Here is a 20,944-nt window from a genome sequence, read left to right as displayed (position 1 = left end):
GGCGTCCACCTATGGAATTAAGGAATACTCCCTTTTAAAATACTCATTATCACCTTTCTTTTAATGCCCATATTGTACAAACAAATTCTAGGGTCACCCCTGGTCCACCTTTATGGCGATATCTCGAAAAGGCGTCCACCTATAGAACTAAGCCCCACACCCTTTTAAAATACTCATTAACACCTTTCTTTTGATACCCATATTGTACAAACAAATTCTAGGGTCACCCCTGGTCCACCTTTATGGCGATATCTCGAAACGGCGCCCACCTATGGAACTAAGGATTACTCCCTTTTAAAATACTCATTAATACCTTTAATTTGATATCCATATCGTACAAACGCATTCTAGAGTCACCCCTGGTCCACATTTATGGCGATATTTCGAAAAGGCGACCACCTATAGAACTAAGGCCCACTCCCTTTTAAAATACTCATTAACACCATTCGTTTGATGCCCATATTGTACAAACAAATTCTAGGGTCACCCCTGGTCCACCTTTATGACGATATCTCGAAACGGCGTCCACCTATAGAACTAAGGCCCACTCCCTTTTAAAATACTCATTAACACCTTTCGTTTGATGCCCATATTGTGCAAACGCATTCTAGAGTCACGCCTGGTCCATCTTTACGGCGATATCTCGAAAAGGCGTCCATCTATAGAACTTAGGTCCACGCCCTTTTAAAATACTCATTAATACCTTTCATTTGATACCCATATCGTACAAACGCATTCTAGAGTCAACCCTGATCCACCTTTATGGCTATATCCCTAAATGGCGTCCACCTATAGAACTATGGCCCACTCCCTCATAAAATACTCTTTAATGCCTTTCATTTGATACACATGTCATACAAACACATTCCAGGGTTTCCCTCGGTTCATTTTCCTACATGGTTATTTTCCCTTATGTTGTCACCATAGCTCTCAACTGAGTATGTAATGTTCGGTTACACCCGAACTTAACCTTCCTTACTTGTGTTTTTTTAATATTTCTTAAAGTGGGGTACATAAATATCAAACTGAATAATCCCAACTGTACCCAAAAGGGACTATAGTGGATCAATTATGCCCAAATGTAGACAAAAGAGATCAATCGGAGACCAATCTCTTTAGGGATTAATCGCACGATTTTTTGCAGGGCTTTGTTGTATGAAATGCAAACACTTTTAAATTCGTTAGCGTTATAAACGATTTATTAATGAACAACTTTGAAAGAAAACAAAACGCAAAAAGATAGCAATTCAAATAACATTAGGTACTTAAGTAAATCGACTGCTGAGTCCAATGTCACTCTATTTCAAAACGCTTTTCAAAAACGCCCCACCTCAAAACTCTTTTCAAAAACACCCTAAATCAGATTTTTTTTTTTTTTTTTTTGAAAACGCCCTATCTCAGAATTTGATTGAAGAACGCCCCATCTCAGAATTTATCTCAGCTCAAAACGTATTGAATTTATGCCGAGATGAAACAAATTTTGAAATAGGGCGTTCTTCAAGCAAATTTTGCTGTAGGGCATTTTTGAGTCAAATTCTCAGGTAGGACGTTTTTGAAAAGAATTTAGAATAGGGTGCTATTCCACCAAGCAGTCGAAATTGGATTGTAAAACGTAAAAAATTAATACATAAAATAAGGTACATTTTTATATTAATTAAAAACTTACGGGAATATAACATTCTTTGTTTCTAGGAATGAGAAAACTTTGGTTCTGTGGAGAGCCAGTTCTTGAAATAGCGGCATACAGTTGACCGTGAGAAAACACTTCACTACGAAGGTCTACGCCAACACAACTAAATGTTTGTCCTTGCGGCTTATTAATTGTAATTGTATTAGTCCAAGTGTAATAGGCGGGTAATTCGGAGTAAAGCAAAGTCTTTGCAAAATCGTCAACTGAACAAAGGGGTAAAAATGCCGCCAAAGTGTTTGTAGTGGTTCCTGCAGTATGATAAACCCTTTGTCGATTCTCTAAGTGAACAGATAGATGTACAACCGTTGGCAATCGCCCATGAATCGAAAATCCAGTAATCTTCAAATAGCTTCTGATGTGCTTAAATATCTCCAATTCAAAAAACTTTGCCCTTCGTCCTATTATCTTGCGCGGAAAATGTCGCTACCTTTGTTGACATACTTACAAATATATTTTACTAGCCTTTACCCGCGGCCCCGTCCGCAAGGAGAAATTAAAATATATGGGCTATTCACGTTAGCCTGCTTATCAAGTTATCTGTTTAAAAATTTGTTTGGTTTATTGTATTTTATTTTTGTAATATAGTAAAAAAAGAAGTAAACGAGCTGATAAACTGTGCCTTACGTGAATAGTACAATACAGTTTTTTTCGAATTAAAAGAATACATTTTGGTTTTAAGTTAAATTAATTGATATGACAGGGGTGAAGGAATTACTAACTATTCATAGAACAAAGGAGTGAAACTACATTTTTCTGAAACCGAAGAGAATGAAAATTTACATTGGTTTATAACAATTTATAGAATTTGCACCAGCGGGGGAGAGGAGGGGGAGGGGCGGAGGTTGTCACTAAATTATAACTGTTCCTAGCGGGCTAGCTAGTCACAAAAATAAACATCTGGAAACATCCAAACTTTCGCATTTTAATATTATTAAGATTAAGATTCAGATTGAGATTTGCAGTTAATTTGTGCTATTGAATTGAGAAAGGCTATGGGATACGTGTATAATAAGTAGAAACTTCTAGATTTCAAGAAACGGGCACAACGCAAATATTTTGACACATTTGGCTTTTTCATCAGATTATTTGTTTATGTATTTGCACAGTTAGTAATTAGTGCTATTGAATTGAGAAAGGTTATGAGATAGGTGTTCAATAAGTAGAAGCTTCTAGATTTCAAGAAACGGGCACAACGCAAATATTTTGACACATTTGGCTTTTTCAACAGATTGTCATTTGTTTATGTATTTGCACAGTTATTTAATTAGTGCTATTGAATTGAGAAAGGCTATGAGATAGGTGTACAATAAGTAGAAACTTCTATATTTCAAGAAACGGGCACAACGCAAATATTTTGACACATTTGGCTTTTTTAACAGATTGTCATTTGTTTATGTATTTGCACAGTTAGTTAATTAGTGCTATTGAATTGAGAAAGGCTATGAGATAGGTGCTCAATAAGTAGAAGCTTCTAGATTTCAAGAAACGGGCACAACGCAAATATTTTGACACATTGGGCTCTTTCAACAGATTTTCATTTGTTTATATATTTGCACAGTTATTTAATTAGTGCTATTGAATTGAGAAAGGCTATGAGATAGGTGTTCAATAAGTAGAAGCTTCCAGATTTCAAGAAACGGGCATAACGCAAATATTTTGACACATTTGGATTTTTCAACAGATTGTCATTTGTTTATGTATTTGCACAGTTAGTTAATTGGTGCTATTGAATTGGGAAAGGCTATGAGATAGGTGTACAATAAGTAGAAACTTCTAGATTTCAAGAAACGGGCACAACGCAAATATTTTGACACATTTGGCTTTTTTAACAGATTGTCATTTGTTTATGTATTTGCACAGTTATTTAATTAGTGCTATTGAATTGAGAAAGGCTATGAGATAGGTGTACAATAAGTAGAAACTTCTAGATTTCAAGAAACGGGCACAACGCAAATATTTTGACACATTTGGCTTTTTTAACAGATTGTCATTTGTTTATGTATTTGCATAGTTATTTAATTAGTGCTATTGAATTGAGAAAGGCTATGAGATAGGTGTTCAATAAGTAGAAGCTTCTAGATTTCAAGAAACGGGCATAACGCAAATATTTTGACACATTTGGCTTTTTCAACAGATTGTCATTTGTTTATGTATTTGCACAGTTAGTTAATTAGTGCTATTGAATTGAGAAAGGCTATGAGATAGGTGTTCAATAAATAGAAGCTTCTAGATTTCAAGAAACGGGCACAACGCAAATATTTTGACACATTTGGCTTTTTCATCAGATTGTCATTTGTTTATGTATTTGCACAGTTAGTTAATTAGTGCTATTGAATTGAGAAAGGCTATGAGATAGGTGTTCAATAAGTAGAAGCTTCTAGATTTCAAGAAACGGGCACAGTGCAAATATTTTGACACATTTGGCTTTTTCAACACCTTGTCATTTATTTATATATTTGCACAGTTAGTTAATTAGTGCTATTGAATTGAGAAAGGCTATGAGATAGGTGTTCAATAAGTAGAAGCTTCTAGATTTCAAGAAACGGGCATAACGCAAATATTTTGACACATTTGGCTTTTTCAACAGATTGTCATTTGTTTATGTATTTGCACAGTTAGTTAATTAGTGCTATTGAATTGAGAAAGGCTATGAGATAGGTGTTCAATAAGTAGAAGCTTCTAGATTTCAAGAAACGGGCACAACGCAAATATTTTGACACATTTGGCTTTTTCATCAGATTGTCATATGTTTATGTATTTGCACAGTTAGTTAATTAGTGCTATTGAATTGAGAAAGGCTATGAGATAGGTGTTCAATAAGTAGAAGCTTCTAGATTTCAAGAAACGGGCACAACGCAAATATTTTGACACATTTGGCCTTTTCAACAGATTGTCATTTATTTATGTATTTGCACAGTTAGTTAATTAGTGCTATTGAATTGAAAAAGGCTATGAGATAGGTGTTCAATAAGTAGAAGCTTCTAGATTTCAAGAAACGGGCACAACGCAAATATTTTGACACATTTGGCCTTTTCAACAGATTGTCATTTGTTTATGTATTTGCACAGTTAGTTAATTAGTGCTATTGAATTGAGAAAGGCTATGAGATAGGTGTTCAATTAGTAGAAGCTTCTAGATTTCAAGAAACGGGCACAACGCAAATATTTTGACACATTTGGCTTTTTCAACAGATTGTCATTTGTTTATATATTTGCACAGTTAGTTAATTAGTGCTATTGAATTGAGAAAGGCTATGAGATAGGTGTACAGTAAGTAGAAACTTCTAGATTTCAAGAAACGGGCACAATGCAAATATTTTGACACATTTGGCTTTTTTAACAGATTGTCATTTGTTTATGTATTTGCACAGTTAGTTAATTAGTGCTATTGAATTGAGAAAGGCTATGAGATAGGTGTACAATAAGTAGAAGCTTCTAGATTTCAAGAAACGGGCATAACGCAAATATTTTGACACATTTGGCTTTTTCAACAGATTGTCATTTGTTTATGTATTTGCACAGTTAGTTAATTAGTGCTATTGAATTGAGAAAGGCTATGAGATAGGTGTTCAATAAGTAGAAGCTTCTAGATTTCAAGAAACGGGCACAACGCAAATATTTTGACACATTTGGCTTTTTTAACAGATTGTCATTTGTTTATGTATTTGCACAGTTATTTAATTAGTGCTATTGAATTGAGAAAGGCTATGAGATAGGTGTTCAATAAGTAGAAGCTTCTAGATTTCAAGAAATGGGCATAATGCAAATATTTTGACACATTTGGCTTTTTCAACAGATTGTCATTTGTTTTGTGCATTTGCACAGTTAGTTAATTAGTGCTATTGAATTGAGAAAGGCTGTGAGATAGGTGTTCAATAAGTAGAAGCTTCTAGATTTCAAGAAACGGGCACAACGCAAATATTTTGACACATTTGGCTTTTTCAACAGATAGTCATTTGTTTATGTATTTGCACAGTTAGTTAATTAGTGCTATTGAATTGAGAAAGGCTATGAGATAGGTGTTCAATAAGTAGAAGCTTCTAGATTTCAAGAAACGGGCACAACGCAAATATTTTGACACACTTGGCTTTTTCAACAGATTGTCATTTGTTTATGTATTTGCACAGTTAGTTAATTAGTGCTATTGAATTGAGAAAGGCTATGAGATAGGTGTTCAATAAGTAGAAGCTTCTAGATTTCAAGAAACGGGCACAACGCAAATATTTTGACACATTTGGCTTTTTCAACAGATTGTCATTTGTTTATGTATTTGCACAGTTAGTTAATTAGTGCTATTGAATTGAGAAAGGCTATGAGATAGGTGTTCAATAAGTAGAAGCTTCTAGATTTCAAGAAACGGGCACAACGCAAATATTTTGACACATTTGGCTTTTTTAACAGATTGTCATTTGTTTATGTATTTGCACAGTTATTTAATTAGTGCTATTGAATTGAGAAAGGCTATGAGATAGGTGTTCAATAAGTAGAAGCTTCTAGATTTCAAGAAACGGGCACAACGCAAATATTTTGACACATTTGGCTTTTTCAACAGATTGTCATTTGTTTATGTATTTGCACAGTTAGTTAACTAGTGCTATTGAATTGAGAAAGGCTATGAGATAGGTGTTCAATAAGTAGAAGCTTCTAGATTTCAAGAAACGGGGACAACGCAAATATTTTGACACACTTGGCTTTTTCAACAGATTGTCATTTGTTTATGTATTTGCACAGTTAGTTAATTAGTGCTATTGAATTGAGAAAGGCTATGAGATAGGTGTTCAATAAGTAGAAACTTCTAGATTTCAAGAAATGGGCACAACGCAAATATTTTGACACATTTGGCTTTTTTAACAGATTGTCATTTGTTTATGTATTTGCACAGTTATTTAATTAGTGCTATTGAATTGAGAAAGGCTATGAGATAGGTGTTCAATAAGTAGAAGCTTCTAGATTTCAAGAAACGGGCACAACGCAAATATTTTGACACATTTGGCTTTTTTAACAGATTGTCATTTGTTTATGTATTTGCACAGTTATTTAATTAGTGCTATTGAATTGAGAAAGGCTATGAGATAGGTGTTCAATAAGTAGAAGCTTCTAGATTTCAAGAAACGGGCACAACGCAAATATTTTGACACATTTGGCTTTTTCAACAGATTGTCATTTGTTTATGTATTTGCACAGTTAGTTAATTAGTGCTATTGAATTGAGAAAGGCTATGAGATAGGTGTTCAATAAGTAGAAGCTTCTAGATTTCAAGAAACGTGGACAACGCAAATATTTTGACACACTTGGCTTTTTCAACAGATTGTCATTTGTTTATGTATTTGCACAGTTAGTTAATTAGTGCTATTGAATTGAGAAAGGCTATGAGATAGGTGTTCAATAAGTAGAAACTTCTAGATTTCAAGAAATGGGCACAACGCAAATATTTTGACACATTTGGCTTTTTTAACAGATTGTCATTTGTTTATGTATTTGCACAGTTATTTAATTAGTGCTATTGAATTGAGAAAGGCTATGAGATAGGTGTTCAATAAGTAGAAGCTTCTAGATTTCAAGAAACGGGCACAACGCAAATATTTTGACACATTTGGCTTTTTCAACAGATAGTCATTTGTTTATGTATTTGCACAGTTAGTTAATTAGTGCTATTGAATTGAGAAAGGCTATGAGATAGGTGTTCAATAAGTAGAAGCTTCTAGATTTCAAGAAACGGGCACAACGCAAATATTTTGACACACTTGGCTTTTTCAACAGATTGTCATTTGTTTATGTATTTGCACAGTTAGTTAATTAGTGCTATTGAATTGAGAAAGGCTATGAGATAGGTGTTCAATAAGTAGAAACTTCTAGATTTCAAGAAATGGGCACAACGCAAATATTTTGACACATTTGGCTTTTTTAACAGATTGTCATTTGTTTATGTATTTGCACAGTTATTTAATTAGTGCTATTGAATTGAGAAAGGCTATGAGATAGGTGTTCAATAAGTAGAAGCTTCTAGATTTCAAGAAACGGGCACAACGCAAATATTTTGACACATTTGGCTTTTTCAACAGATTGTCATTTGTTTATGTATTTGCACAGTTAGTTAATTAGTGCTATTGAATTGAGAAAGGCTATGAGAATTGTGTTCAATAAGTAGAAGCTTCTAGATTTCAAGAGACGGGCACAACGCAAATATTTTGACACATTTGGCTTTTTCAACAGATTTTCATTTGTTTATATATTTGCACAGTAGAGGAGGTCCCGCACTCAGGTGCGAGGAGGTCCCGCTTGGTGTTTGGTAATTTCAACCTTGAAAGGTTTGCCATGCCGACAGCATAGTTAATAAATTGACGGCTTCGGCATTCAAGATCTTGCAGTAAATCGTTCCACTCCTCTGTGCCAGTCATGTCGGCCAGCAGTATTTTAGTAAATAAAGCCCACGCTTTGTCCGTAGTCGGCAGCATATTATTGAAAGTTCCATCGATATCAAGAGCACGAGCTCTCAGGCTTTTCGGTCAAAAGTTCCCGTGCGAGACTTGAGAGCTCTTTCCCGCCTTTTTAATGGTGGTGATTTTAACCTGATTGCAAGACTCGCAGTCAAAGTAAAACTGGGACGGATATCTGTTTCGGGATTGTGCCATTCGGTCTGGGATTGTTGTAGCACTTTCAAAAGTTAGTGTTCATGGAACCTAGGTTTATTATAAACACTCTTTGGTCAGCCACCACTGGCGGTGAGGAAACTGTTGTTATTGTTGTTGTAGTAGTGCTTCGCCCCATCCAATAGGTGTGATCGATCACAAATTGTCATCAATATCCTCTAACGGGAGTCCAAGGAAACTTGCTGTTTCAACAGGGGTGCACCATAATGAGAGGGGTGTCAGAGGCGTTGGTTCCACATTACAATTGGAGAGATGGTTGGTGTCATGTGGGGACACTTTGCAAGCAGGGCATACATTTTATAAGTCGGGGTTGATTCTGGATAAGAGTTTAACCTGTTGCAGTATCCAGGTCGAAGTTGAGCTAGAGTGACTCGCATTTCCCTAGGGAGTGTGCGGTCCTCTTCTGCAAGTTTAGGGTATTGTTCTTTGAGTACAGGATTAACCGGGCAATTCCTGACATAGAGATCCGACGCCTGTTTGTGGAGTTCACTGAGGACCTGCTTTTGTTTTTTGGCTTCACACGACTGTGTTCTCTGGTGCCGTATTTCCACATAATGCTTACGGAGTTGAACCCTTAAGCCCCTGGGCGGTGTTGGCTCATCAATCAGATGTCTGTTGGAATGCCCAGGTTTCTAGGTATTCAACAGGAACTGTTTGGTTAGCATTTAATTTCTCTCCCTGATGGAGAGTATTCTCGCCTCATTATGTAGATGGTGTTCTGGGGACATAAGAAGACAAACCGTGACTGTTCTGAAGGCAGTATTTTGGCAGGCCTGTAGCTTCTTCCAGTGAGTAGTCTTTAGAATTGGCGACCATATCGGGGGCGCATAGCATGCAATCGGCTGGCCAATTGCATAAACAAATGAGCCAAAATCCCGCATTCCGGAATTGTTGTATTTGTAATCCAATTTGAAAAATAAGTTTGATGACGTAGCGCTTTTGAGAATTTTCGATTTATTACATTTCTCTTATATTTTGCTACCAGTGTTCGGAGCATTTAAAACTGTACCTGAGTAAACGCCTACGCGGAGTAAAAATTAAATTTTCGGAGTATATTTTTTTCCTTTTGGAAACTCAGAACAAATTGATTTGGTGGCTTGGCAAACCCTTCCATTGTGTTTTTGCCATGAAATTGTTCTCAGCAAAAAGGTTACCTGCGTTATCAGATGCACATGGAGTCGGCCTAAAACGGATAGGATGACCAATTAATGCTCCCATTAGCACACAACAATCTGGAAGAAAAGTAGGTTCTATCTGCCCGGATATTTATTTTCAGTTTAGCATAAATATTTCATGCTCTTTTAATGAGAGAAGGTTTCAATACCGAGGCAGATTGCTCTAGGAACGATAATGGTGACCTGGTAACTGACGTACAGAGTGTAGTGGAAGACGAACCCGATACCCCGATCGCCGATGATGAAAAACTCGCTACGGCATCCACCTTTTTCGAAGTGAGAATGGCAGCATCACAAATAAAAAATCACAAGGTTCCAAGTAATGACGGGATATCCGCCGGGCTGTTCAAACATGAAGGCAAAGAGTTGATATAAGATAAAGAAGCAAAAAAAGTGGGTCTTGCAGTAAATGTGGACAAGACGAAGTACCTGCTGTCATCGTGGCCTTTGTAGCCACGTCACTGTTGACGGATATAAATTCGAGGCTGTAAAGTATTTTGTCTATTTGGGAAGCAGCATTAAAAGCAAAAACAATGTCTTGCCAACAAGTGCTTCTTTTGGCAATTGAAAAGTAAAATCCTCTATCTCTTTGAACAAAAATCTCGCTCTACAAGTCACTCATCATACCTGTCCTGATGTGTGGCTCGGAATCTTGGCAGGTGTCGAGAGAAGATGATATGGCTCTTGGATTATTCGAGAGAAATGTTCTCCGAAGAAGAGTATCGATGAAGGCATAATGATGAGCTTTTCGCATATATGTCGATAGTGCAGTGAATAAAAACAGAAAGCTTCGCTAGGTAGGCCATATTATGCGGATGAACGAATACGCTCCGGCAGTTTGTAGACAGAGGAAAGACAGGTCTTCTCTCATTGTGTTGGGAGACAGTTGGATGAAGATCAGACCCCGCTTGGTGCTCCCAATTGGAGACTGTTATCGCAAAACTGGGTTAGCTGACCTTTCTGGCTCAACGTACTTCATTTTTACACTTTGGTGTGTTGAATTTAGGCATTTTACTCCTTCTATTCTCATTCCGTACGAAAAAAGTACAAAAACTTTGAGTTAAATGTGAGAGGGGTTCTGAGGGGGCCCGCGATTTAGATGTACTATGACATTTTTTTTTTTAATACAGGGGAGTATTTAGTTGTTCCATGTGCAATTTTTAAGCCGAATTTCAAAAGCAACGAAAAACTGCATTTCGTTTTAATATTATAGTGAAGTGTGAAAAATTAAAATCTATATATATAAAAAGAAAGGCTAAAATGTGTGTTAGTTGGTCGCCGGTGTTTGAAGAGATGCGTCGGCCGATTATGTTCAAACTTTCACACAAGTTGCGTAAACCTCACGCGGTGGTTACTACAGGTACAGGGTCTCGAGATATAGGCCAAAACGTGGGCCAGTGAATGCCTAGACAGTGTTTATACAATATGGATATCAAATGAAAGCTGTTGATGAGTGCTTTGGTACAGAGTAATATATTATCCAGAGACGGACTGGGACTGGGATTAGGACTAGGACTGGGACTGAGACTCGCAGTGGGACTGGGACTGAGACTGGAATAAAATACATACCACCCTCTGGGACAGGCAATAAGGGATGCAGAAAAATGAGAAGGAATTGAGAGAAGAGAAAAGAGAGAAGGAGAAGGAGATTGAGAAAGAGATAGAATGAGACGAAGATGGAGATAGATGAAGCGAAAAAGACGGAGGGAGGAGTGAATAAGAGGATTAGGAAAAAAGTGAAGAGGGGTGGAGGGCAGAGTCAGACGGAAAAAGCTTATTAAAATATATGCAGATAAGCCAAATTTAGGGCAGGAAAACGTCTGCTGGGTCTTCTAGTGATGATTATTAATTTTAATTATTCAATATATGTAGAAAGTTCAGATATCAAAGAGTGGCTTTAGTAGCCTTTTTTGCTGCAAAATTTTTATGGTAATATCAAAATTTAACTGTCTTGCCAAAACGGATTCAACACAAGGCGTGGCAAGTCTTGAAACTCGCTCTTGAAATGAACACGATCTATGAAAGTTTTTGATCCTTGAAAGGACGCTGAAAGAACGTTCTGCACTAGCTACAGTGACAGGTATAGTGCAAAAGATACGTATAGCAACACAAATGTTGGGGAAAATCTTATACAGATTTTGAACATACATATGTAGATGGCATTTAGCAATTCCAACGGTGACAGACCTTTATCAAAATCTGCTTCGTAAATGTGTTTCAAGTGAATTATTTAGCATTCTAAGCTTTGAGAAATGTCCGACTTGTATTTTTCGACAAATTTTGCTGCGTTCGCCCGAACCGTAGTTTCATCCATGTCTTCAAATTGCCACAAAAAGGAAAACGTCTCGTTCAAATTTCTCATAGCTGCAAATCGTTTAGTAATGCCAGTGATTACCGAATCGACGATCACCAAGAATGTATTGTTTTTAAAATCATCCGTAAACATCTCAGTTAAATTATCTTCAGAACGTCTTTTGGTTTTCTCTTTCGAATGTCCGGAAACATTGAGCGAGATATTCAATTGAATTGCAACTGTTTTGCATTCGTTTAAAATTGTTTTCCATTGGTTCCTGATCGACTTCGAATCAGCTAATAAGGCATCTAGATGTCGGACCGCAACATCTATGGTGGCGTCTCTAGCTTGTTGTTGTTGTTGCTGTTGTAGCGATAAGGTTGCTCCCCGAAGGCTTTGGGGAGTGTTATTGATGTGATGGTCTTTTGCCGGATCAGATCCGGTACGCTCCGGTACCACAGCACCATTAAGGTGCTAGCCCGACCATCTGGGGAACGAGTTATGTGGCCACATTAAACCTTCAGGCCATCACCGCCCTCCCCACCCCAAGTTCCATGAGGAGCTTGTGGTCGCCAGAGCGTCGTCTGTTAGTCAAACAGGAATCGCCGTGGATAAGTGAGGTTGACAATTGGGTTTGGAGAAGCTATATATTGCGCTGGCAACCTGAAGGGTTGCGCTACTCAGCCCCTTGAATCTGGTATTTTAGTCGCCTCTTACGACAGGCGTACCTACTGCGGGTATATTCTGACCCCCTAACCCGCTGGGGGTGCGCCCCTAGCTTGGAGGACCACGTTTCTTAATCAGCACTTTGAACATATTTGAGGACAGCAAGATACATTCGAACTTGTTGATGTACTTGAGAATGCCGGTAACATCGCCGTATGCTTGCGCTGTCAAATTTGGCTTTTGGCTGAAAGACTACGAAGAGATCTCAGTACTTTTTGTTTTATTGAGGATGTCCCATCGTTGTGAACTGCTGCTGAAAATAGTAAAACATTTTTGTGCAGCTCCGAAGAAAGTAATTGCAGCCGTACAACATTCTGCAGCATCAACAACACATAAATTGAGACTGTGGGTTGCACAAGGCGAGTAATCTGCATTCGAGTTTTTGTCGAAACATTCATTCATGTAAACATACATTTTTGTTTGATGTTTTTATTGTCTCCTCAGGCCCAGGCAAAAAATCATTATCAATATTCGTTGCTTTTGAAATTCGGCTTAAAATTTGCACATGGAAAAACTAAAGACTTTCCTGAATTAAAAAAATTTCTTAGTACCTCTAAGTCGCGGGCCCCTGAGAAACCCCGGGCCCGGGGGCAATCCCCCCCCCCATTCCACCCCCAAACCTCCATGCCCCCTCTCGAGGGGCTTGAGTAGTACTATTTAGTTTTCAACTCGACCCAAATATACCTTTGTGATAAAAAATGTAGAAGGAGGTAAGATCGGAGCAAAATACTTCGATTAGAATGAAGTCTGAACACTGCGTCAGCAATAAAGCATGTTTTCTAAAGCGTGACGTCACGCCGAGAAAATTTATTTCACAGCTAACTATATTTTTTGCTCTCTTATTTTTTAATGCGGGATCAGTTTATTGGTTCATGGGCCAATTGCTTTGTAAGTGGTTATGAGCATTTCTTTACCTGTTCCTTAAGTACTGCCAGCAAGAGATTTGAGGACGAAACCATGCTGTTGACAGGCTAGTTGCAAATTTGCTTTGAAATAGGGGAGCAAAATGGCTTCAAGCGTCTTAGCTACTGGCGATAGGAGAGATATCGGGGGCGATATGACTCTCCTAGGTTAGGTGGTTCCCAGACTTTAGTAGCGGGAACACCTTGGCCATTTTCCATTTTTCGGGAATAACAAAGGTGGAAAGAGACAGGTTGAAGACATGTGCTAAATATTTGAAACTCTCTTTCCCTGCTTTCGATGGTTTAGTTTGACCGATGGCATCGTCATCCTCTTTGGCGGTCATGGTAATTGAGGACGCGCTAAATTTATGTTTATGTGCGCGTCTGTTGGCCCTCCGTCTAACTTTGTCAACCGCAGAATGCATTATATATTGTCGGCAAAAAGCGCTCGCGCATTTTTCGCATCCGACAGCACTTTAACGCCAAAGGCGATGGAAATTTTGTCATTATGCTTGGACGGATTCGATAGGGACTTTACGGTGGATCAAAGCTTACCCACTCCGGCAGAGAGGTTACAACTACTTAGATGCTCCTCCCATTTCGCCCGCTTGTGTTCATCCACAAGCAATCTGATGCGTTGGTTTATATCCCTTATTTGGGGTCGCCGGGATCGAGATGTCTTATAAGGTCATTTTCTCTCGCTAAATTTGCGGCCTCCGCCGGAAAATTTCGGGAATTCTTCCGGCGGGAATAAAGCGAGCCGAGGCGGATTCAATGACCTTGCGGAAAGCACGCTCTCCTTCGCGAGCATCAGTCGGGGTAGGGAGGGCAGTAAAGCGGCTGCCTGTAAAGGATTTTTATTCATCCCACTTTCCTTTTTTAAAGTTTATGAAAGTGCGTTTTTCGGTGACGATGAAGTCGGCGGTACGCTCGAGCGAAATAAGTATTGGCCGGTGGTCGGATGTCAATGTTACCATCGGCTGCCAGTTGACGCAGTTTACGAGTCCTGCGCTGACGTTTAATATATCTGGCTAACTGTGACAGCTTCCTACCATACGAATGGGGGCGTCTCCGTTTTTTGTGCAGAACTTCGCTTTTTCTATTTGGTCCGCCAGCATCTCACCCCTGCTATCCGCCAACAAGTTTGAATGCCATAGATCGTGATGGGAATCGAAATCGCCTCAGATAATGCGATTATCGCCAGTGAGTAAGGGATATAGTTGTTGATGATTTCTAGGTTTACATCGCCTGACCGGACAGATAAGCCGTGACATTCTAGGACATTGACCCTGCGGCCGATGTCGGGATCAAATATATGATATTGCACTGACATTATACCCGGAACAGGTCTGCAGAACAGATCTTGCTGTGAGTTTAGTCTCTTGAATCGCAGCAATGCGGATGTTGTGCCGCTTCATGAAATCGACTATCTCCGTGATCTTGCCAGTTAATCCATTACAGTTTAACTGCAAAATTCTGAAGTGCAGCGGGTGAGACTTCGTCACTCTAGGAGTAAGTGACGGGTGACTACGCACGTGTTGTGAAAGAATAGGGCGCTATTGCTGTTGTGGCCCTTGGACTTGACGTCCCTGGGTAAGCATTGGGGTTCCCGGTGTATTTGGGTTTACGGCCTGGCAACATGGCGCAATGAAGCCCATCAGGGCGTTTCCGTCGCGGGAGCTACATTGGGCAGATGTCGCAAACATATATATTCTGTGATGGCAAACGGTGCAAAAGGTGAGCTCTAGCCCAGAACAACCTGACCGATGCAACCATCTCTTGCACGTGACACACTGACAAGAGTATGACCGTCCTAAAAAGATTCTTTTCCGGCAAACGCAGCAAAACCATTTCTCAGGACCGGAGTCAGGAAATGGACCCGGATTGGCTTCGATACCTTCCCGGAGCAGATGAGTATGGCGCAGTCCCGCTGCAAGGAGCTGCTGGGAGGATGACAATTTGTGGGAGGAACACAATAAATTAAATGCGGTTACACTGAAATGGCAGTACTGGACGAGAAAAATCCCGAGTCGCTCCGGTACATAGAACCGACTGCCTTGGGAAGCACGGTGAGGAATCTAATTAATTCCTATGCAACCACAAATAGCGAAAATAAATGTCCATGTGAAACTTGAAAGACTCCTCACCACTCATTGCCCAACTACCATCTACCTTCATAAACTACGCAAAGGGGACAGAACCTCGCGAACTTATTACACCCTTTCACGATTTAACATAAGCTTCTTAAGCAGTCCCATTTACTTTTTCTAGCATTGTTGAGTTGGGGTCTACTGGAAACCTTAAGATACAGTATTTTAATCCACCACAGGTTTCTTCCGTGGTAACTTGGAGTTAAATAAAACGTCAAAAAATTTTACATCGGTCACGTTATCTGACCACACCCTGTACTACACAGGGGTTTTACACATCCCCTGAGGGATCTTATTCTCAAGAAAGGTATGATGGTAATCTTACATGGGTTGATTTTTGGTCTCTTTTCGCCGCAACATTTCTTCGTCAATCTTAATGTCCGTTGGATTATATCACACATGCACTCGCATTTCATACAAATCCTGCGAACATCTTTCCACAAGCATACCAAATAAGACTTAAAATTGTTCTGCATTCATTCCATTCATATATATTTTTTATTTAAGTTATATACTAAATTGATGATTATTTTACATTTGTATCATTCATAGATTTAAGTATATATTTTTCTTTAAATATCTGACTTAAATGTTATAAGTTTTCTGGATTGAGTTTCTGTGATTTTTAAAGTACATACATTAAAAATTATAAATTTTTTGTTTTTAATAGACTATGTGAAAATACATATACATTTAAAACTTGCAGTGATAGTTCAATTGGTAATTAAAAAAAAATCACTAAAAAAATATACAAAGAATAGATACTTTCACCGATCTTGCATAATGATGAAAGGATGATATTGAACTAAAACCTGGATAGCCGCCATTTCCATTTGGTACAAAAAAAAATGTTTGTCAAATATAATCATGCGCTGTTAAACTTAATTTTCTAGAAAACATAAAACTAAACAAATTATTCATAACTTTTTTATGTTTTTATTTATTTTTCAATTTTTTTCTTTGTTTAATAATAAATAGGTAGGTACAGTTTACACTTAGGATCACACTAGTCAAATTAAAAACTAATATTCAAAATTGATTAACATCAAAAAAAAAAAATTTAAAATATATGTACATAGCTACAACTTGCTATGCGGTAAAAAAAAATATTTTACACTTGTTAACTTAGCATGAAAATTTTGAGTTATTTCTCAACTAAAGCAATTTATAAAGCTAATTTAAGTTGAAGCTTTTCTTATGAAATGTTCAAACGAAAGTCTAAATTACGTGCTTGGTAATACCAAACACTCTTTTATTATTGCAAGAATGTGAGATGAATAAGTATTTGACCTGTAAAAAATCAACTGCCCCAGCGGGTTTGGGGGTTAGAATAGAATATACCCGCGGTAGGTATGACTGTCGTAAGAGGCGACTAAAATACCAGCGCAATACATAGCTTCTCCAAACCCAATTGTCAACCTCACCTATCCGTGGCGAATCCTGTTCTATTAACAGCCGAGGCTCTGGCGACCCCGAACTCCTCATGGATCTAGGGGGTCGGAGGGCGTGATGGCCCAGAAGGTCGCATGTGGTCATAACAAATCGTTCCCGAGATGGTCGGGCTTGGTACCAGAACTTCCCGGTTCTGCATCCGGCAAAGGACCATCAACTCGATAACACTCCCAAAGGCCTTCGGGGAATGTCCTTATCGCTACAACAAGAACAACAACAACATGGAAATGAGCATCGTTTGATTAAGTGTATACAATTAAGTGAATACAAATCAAATGAAATGGCCCACAAAGCAGGGTTTGTCAATCTAAAGCCAAATTCATATATATAACGCAGCCAGAATACACATGTTTTAAACATTTATATAGTTTATTTTAATTTCAATATTTTTCTCATAGAAATTTTATTTTAGATATAACGTTTTTTGAAAAGATAAAGAAGTGCTGAAACTTGTACGCTTTGCATTAGATCAAAAATCAGTAAGTGCAGCTTTGTAGCCCATTGAATTTTAGTCTCCCAAAAAATAGGTATAAGTTCGCTTAAAAGTTGCGTTTAATTTTTAGAATTTTTCTCTCAATGCATTACCCTTTTTCCTTTCATATAGAATTAAAATTTATTCCTGAGTTTTGCGATAAAAAGGCGATAAAAAAATTTTAAAATTCAAGGGTTTAATGGGATATATAACTGTACTTTCAGCATTTATATACATTTTTAATTTATTTAAATAAAAATTTTGAACTTTTTGCACAATTTTTTAAATTTTTTTAAGAGTTTTCAAAACTTTCTTGAACTATAAAAAAACGCCCAAAAAATACGAACAAAGTTCACAACGAAGAATTATACTAACTTTGAAATCAGATTTCAATGAGAAAAATATTGCAATTAAAACGAAATTACATAACTTTTAAAATACAACAATTTAGAATTTATATCTATAAAAAGGTGCATATATGAAAAATATGAAACTAAAAGAATTACATAAATGATTTTATTGTTTCATTTTCATACAATTTATATTTTAATATTTTCGTTTGGCTTTACTTTCGCTTACAGTACTAACGGACGTTTTTTTTTTTTTTAATTTGTTTGAGTTGCATACAACAACATCTAAAATTTTTATAAGTACTTGTTTACAAAGTGCGTTGATATTTTTTTTGTTTTTTGAAAATGAATTTAATTTAGCAAATAAAATTTACACAATGCGAGCCAACTGTTTAAACTATATTCGTTTTAATTATTACATTCAAAATTTAATTCATATGCAACTCTATAAAATTTAATTAAGTATATTTTAAAGATATTTCCATAGTGACCAAATCCGTATTTCGTAATTGTCATCGTTCAATATTTCCCGCATGCGCTGTGGCATGCTTACGGAATTGTGCATTAAAGATTGATTTTAGACATTCAATAGTACATACAAATAAGTATATTAATAGCGTTTAATATTGTTCATTTTTCTTTAGGTTTTATTTAGTTCGCAAAAGCATTTGCTTACGCAAGCGCATATAGCACGTAATTACTTAAAATAAAAGTAAGTAGTAAATTTTTTTACACGCATCAGCACAAAATACTTAAATACATACGTATACGCAAATAATGCATACATAAGTAATTGTTCATTTTAACGAAACTTTTTTTTTTACTTTACTGTCACTTTTGTAGAAAATAAATATATGAGTTCAGTTACAGCAATATTATATTTTTATACAAATTATATGTATGCTAAATATTTCAAAATTACAGAACACTAATTAATGAACAGTTTTTCATTGAAATTAGCTTTTTGAATTAGTTATCAGCTGATAGAGTAGTATTTAGCTGTTGCTGTTTTGAAAATTAGCTCTTTTTTTGTTTTTGGTTTGCTACATATGAACAGCCGGCTTTTGTTTCGAATTTAAAGTTATTCAGAGAACATTTGATATAAATGAGCTTGGACGAAGTTCTATCTAACTCTGTTTTCTTATTGTATGACACACTTATCCTTGTCGCCGCTAATGTCCACTTGTTCTAGTTCACGTGCTATCTCATGATCGTCCTCGATGCTAGGGAAAGAAAGAAAGGCAAATGATGAGAAATTTTTGTATGATATACAAAAAAAAAAACGAAAATAAAAAAACAAATTTATATGTGAAAAAAGTTTGCAAAGTTTTAGCCAATAAATTAATTTAATAAAGAATTTCTTTGTATCGTATTGAGGTAGTATAACAATACAAAGTAATGTCGAGAGTTTCATGGCAGAAATACACTCGGAGTGCGACCCCGCTTAGAAAAAATTTATTCTAATTGAAAAAACATGTTTCTAAAATTTTGATGTTGCTTTGACCGTTGGGCGTGAACCCAGTATCTTCGGTGTGGTAGGCGGAACATGCTACACCACGGCGGCCGCTTGATCTATAGTAATGCCACACATGTAAAAATAAATAAATGAAAGGCGCGATAACCTCCGAAGAGATTTAAGGCCGACCTTCTCTTCCACTGAATTCATATGCACTGAATCCGAATCCAATTGGCTTAGCGAGTCCCAGTTCGGTTCTAACTTCGAAGAATCTCTGAATCGCCAGTGCTTATTTTTCATGTTTTGAGGTTAATTCTGAAACACGACCGTTAGCGAATTCTGACGCCAGATTCGGATTCAGCTTGAATTTTACTGTGCGAGTCCGCTATTAGAATTGGTCCAGCGAGTCCGATTCGCCCTGAACAGCATAAAAAGCTCAATCGCCAGTGGTTTTTTTTCTATTATTATAATTTTTTTTTTTTTGAGCTTATGACTGAACCACGAACCGTTAGGCAATTACTGACGGCTTATAATTTTTTCGAAGATGGACCTGTTGACCCGTTATAGTATGTGTTATATAAGCTTGGAAAGCATTTTTACTTTTTTAATTTTTCAAATACAATAAATAAATAAAATATATTAGGAAGTGTCACATTTCGAACTTCGAAAGCCGAATTCTATGTTTTGAAGGCTAACTTCGAAAAACGGGGAGTTACTTTTTTGCTTATGGATCAACCTTTACAAAAATGCTTGTTTACTGAGTTTTCACAAACAATAAATAAATAAAATTTAATAGAATGGCTGCAATTTTGAACTTCGAAAGACATAACTATGTTTTTGAGGCTAAATTCGAAAAATGGGAAATTACTCATTTACTTATTGGTCAACCTCTACAAAAATACTTGTTGACTCAGTTTTCATAAGCAATAAACAAATTAAATATATAAGAAAGGGTTCAGTTTCCAACTTTGAAAGATAAAATCTATGTTTTGGAGGCAAATTTCGAAAAACCGGAAATTACTTTTTTGCTTTAGGATTAATCTTCACAAAAATCATCAACTGATTTTGCCTATACAATTAATGAAATTTAATAGGAAAGATCGGATTTCTAACTACGAAAAATAAAACCTATGGTTTGAATGCTCGGGATATTGTTTTTTTTTTTTTTTTTTTTTTTGCTTTGGATCAAGTTCTACAAAAATATTGGTTTACTAATTTTTCATATTTCGAACTTCGAAAGCCGAAGTTTAGTTTTTGCAGGCTTACTTCGAAAAAAGCGAATTAACTTTTTGTTTATGGACCAATCTCTTCAAAATATTTGTTAACAGATTTTTCATATATAATAAAGAAATCAAATTTATTAGGAGGGATCCAATTTCGATCTTCGAAAATCAAAATTAAAATTATGCCAAACTTACGCAATTTCTTGACTATGTAAATGTTGCACCAATTGATCACGTTTATCAACAATAGCCACCAGCTCTTCGAGCAGCAGTCGTTCCTTTTCACGTTGTGCTTCTGTTTTGCGCCAATCCTCGACGGATTGTGCCGCGCGCAATTCCTGATTCAAAAGCGTATATTTACGCTCCAAATCGCTTTCTTGCTCACTAAAACAAAAAAATTTATATT

General features: G+C 36.9%; 1 protein-coding gene across 17 annotated transcripts in view; it reads right to left on the bottom strand.

Moving 5' to 3' along the window:
- The window catches only part of LOC137243327 (EH domain-binding protein 1-like), a 143,475-nt gene that overhangs the window by 28,892 nt on the left and 93,639 nt on the right, over nt 1-20,944 (bottom strand). For 2 of the 17 annotated variants that reach the window (XM_067770991.1, XM_067770992.1), the window contains exons 13-14: nt 20,734-20,922; nt 16,051-19,082 (exon numbers count right to left, since the gene is read on the bottom strand). The exons of the other annotated variants lie outside the window; for them this stretch is intronic. In XM_067770991.1, the coding sequence (XP_067627092.1) occupies nt 19,001-19,082; nt 20,734-20,922 (271 nt within the window). In that variant the 3' untranslated portion in view covers nt 16,051-19,000. Of the gene's footprint in view, nt 1-16,050; nt 19,083-20,733; nt 20,923-20,944 lie in introns of those variants that run through there. 17 annotated transcript variants of the gene reach the window in all.

This window comes from Eurosta solidaginis, chromosome 3 (genome assembly GCF_040869045.1).
Source record: "Eurosta solidaginis isolate ZX-2024a chromosome 3, ASM4086904v1, whole genome shotgun sequence".
Taxonomy (NCBI): domain Eukaryota; kingdom Metazoa; phylum Arthropoda; class Insecta; order Diptera; family Tephritidae; genus Eurosta; species Eurosta solidaginis.
This window is presented reverse-complemented; position numbering and strand designations above follow the sequence as displayed.